This window comes from Lottia gigantea, assembly GCF_000327385.1.
Source record: "Lottia gigantea unplaced genomic scaffold LOTGIsca_314, whole genome shotgun sequence".
In the NCBI taxonomy this organism is placed as follows: Eukaryota; Metazoa; Mollusca; class Gastropoda; family Lottiidae; genus Lottia; species Lottia gigantea.
In genome coordinates this window covers 62536-65242 of record NW_008709048.1, presented here as the reverse complement: position 1 = coordinate 65242, position 2707 = coordinate 62536, and the positions used below count along the sequence as shown (strand labels likewise).

General features: G+C 29.8%; 1 protein-coding gene across 1 annotated transcript in view; it reads left to right on the top strand.

Moving 5' to 3' along the window:
• Positions 1-1430: 1430 nt before the first annotated feature.
• LOTGIDRAFT_175598 (hypothetical protein) overlaps positions 1431-2707 on the top strand; it is a gene marked incomplete at both ends in the record, with an annotated part of 4005 nt that continues 2728 nt past the window's right edge. The window contains 2 exons of the mRNA XM_009057886.1: positions 1431-1441; positions 2405-2472. Coding sequence (XP_009056134.1) covers positions 1431-1441; positions 2405-2472 — 79 coding nt within the window. The remainder of the gene's footprint in view (positions 1442-2404; positions 2473-2707) is intronic.

The following is a 2707-nucleotide window of genomic DNA, read 5'->3' as shown; positions in this document are numbered from 1 at the left end:
GTTTCTATATATATTAATTTATAACTTTATAACTGTGATATTTGGTAATATAGTTGATAGAACTGGTTAGTGTCAACTGTCTTATAAAAAGTTTCTATATATATTAATTTATAACTTTATAACTGTGATATTTGGTAATATAGTTGATAGAACTGGTTAGTGTCCACTGTCTTATAAAAAATTTCTATATATATTAATTTATAACTTTATAACTGTGATATTTGGTAATATAGTTGATAGAAGTGGTTAGTGTCCACTGTCTTATAAAAAGTTTCTATATATATTAATTTATAACTTTATAACTGTGATATTTGGTAATATAGTTGATAGAAGTGGTTAGTGTCAACTGTCTTATAGATAGTTTCTATATATATTAATTTATAACTTTATAACTGTGATATTTGGTAATATAGTTGATAGAAGTGGTTAGTGTCAACTGTCTTATAGATAGTTTCTATATATATTAATTTATAACTGTGATATTTGGTAATATAGTTGATAGAATTGGTTAGTGTCAACTGTCTTATACAAAGTTTCTATATATATTAATTTATAACTTTATAACTGTGGTATTTGGTAATATAGTTGATAGAAGTGGTTAGTGTCAACTGTCTTATAGATAGTTTCTATATATATTAATTTATAACTTTATAACTGTGATATTTGGTAATATAGTTGATAGAATTGGTTAGTGTCAACTGTCTTATAAAAAGTTTCTATATATATTAATTTATAACTTTATAACTGTGATATTTGGTAATATAGTTGATAGAAGTGGTTAGTGTCAACTGTCTTATAGATAGTTTCTATATATATTAATTTATAACTTTATAACTGTGATATTTGGTAATATAGTTGATAGAATTGGTTAGTGTCAACTGTCTTATAAAAAGTTTTCAGTGAAACTAATTGTTATATTATAAAACAACTAATAAAACTTCACACTTTCGTATAAAGTATCGATACACGACCTCACGATACGATTCACCGATATATCGTGCCAGAACTAATTCTGGCAGAAAGCCCTCGATAATCGGGGGGATCTTAACAATATCAAGGTATAACGAACTTCGTATTTTACGGACCTACTACCTTGATAAAGTTGTGTTTGTCAATTCCTTAGTAAATAATGTTCATTGGCATTTAAGTCGGTCAATTCGATATCATTTTTCAGAGAGTCCACAGAATTAATATAGTATAAGAGACTAATATAAAGTTTGAAAGTTAAAATGACGACTCGTCTTTTCTTGAGACTATGCAATATATAGAAAAGATATGATAAGAAATAGAAAGTGAAATTTCAAGTTTCATGTATTGTTGGAGAAATTATACTCTTGACATCCAGTTCTTGTATTTCTGAAGACTATTTACATTATTTATATTTATGGTCCTAATCAACACCCTAAAGTGGCGAAACATGGTCTTTAACAATGTTTATAAGGTTTGTCAGCTCGGTAAGAGTATAACTGACTGGAGAGTATAGCTGAATAGAGAGTGTTATAATGGAAGAATGAAGAAATCTTGTCTACCATTCTCCCTGCTAATTATTCTCTCTATTTCTTCATTTCCGTTCTCACAGATCTCTAAATCAGTCGAGAAGACATACATAATAATTACATAGTGGGAAGAAATTATTATCACTATCAAACCAAGAACTAATCATACAGCGGTGAATCAATGGGCGACACGATTAATGATTGAGAGATGAAACAAGATGAATGAATGAATTGATAAATGGATAGATGGATGGGAGGAGGGACTGATGAAAGGATCGATAGATGGATAGATGGGTGGATGGGTGAAGGGAGGAATTAAGGATAAATGAGGATATGGATTGTACGAAATGTATTATGGTGCATCAGTAACAAAAGTATATGGATGTTTTCAATAAGGAGAGAGATGTAGAATTACCACTGTTAAAATAGTGGTAAATACAACAACTGTAGAATGTTGTAGAAATACCACTGTTAAAATAGTATTCAATACATCAATTGTAGAGCTATATAGAAATACCACTGTTAAAATAGTGCTCAATACATCAATTATAGAGCGATATAGAAATACCACTGTTAAAATAGTATTCAATACATCAATTGTAGAGTGATATAGAAATACCACTGTTAAAATAGTGCTCAATACATCAATTGTAGAGCTATATTGAAATACCACTGTTAAAATAGTGCTCAATACATCAATTGTATAGCTATATAGAAATACCACTGTTAAAATAGTGCTCAATACATCAATTGTAGAGCTATATAGAAATACCACTGTTAAAATAGTGCTCAATACATCAATTGTAGAGTGATATAGAAATATTATAACAAAATGTTTCAGGTTCTGTTTTAAAATTTCTTCCAAATTAATGTATATAGTTAATCCTTCCCAATGTTTATATTTTCAGACAGTTTAATAATTCTGGTGTTCCTGACAATCTCCGCCTCGTCAGTTGCCATGGATTTAAGATCAGGGGTACTTAACAGAGACAAATGTCAAATTCAAGTAGTTCGCTTAACAATTCATCCGCCCGAGATATTTCAAGATCGGTGTGCTTCTGCTAGAGTGGTTAGTTTTGGTTGCAGAGGGCAGTGTCATTCATACAGTAAAATAGATAGGCACAACACCAGTCGAATCATGAGATCCTGCAAGTAAGTCTTTGTATATCTTGCGCGTAGTCAAGATTTGACCAAAACTTTGTCCCGTTTTT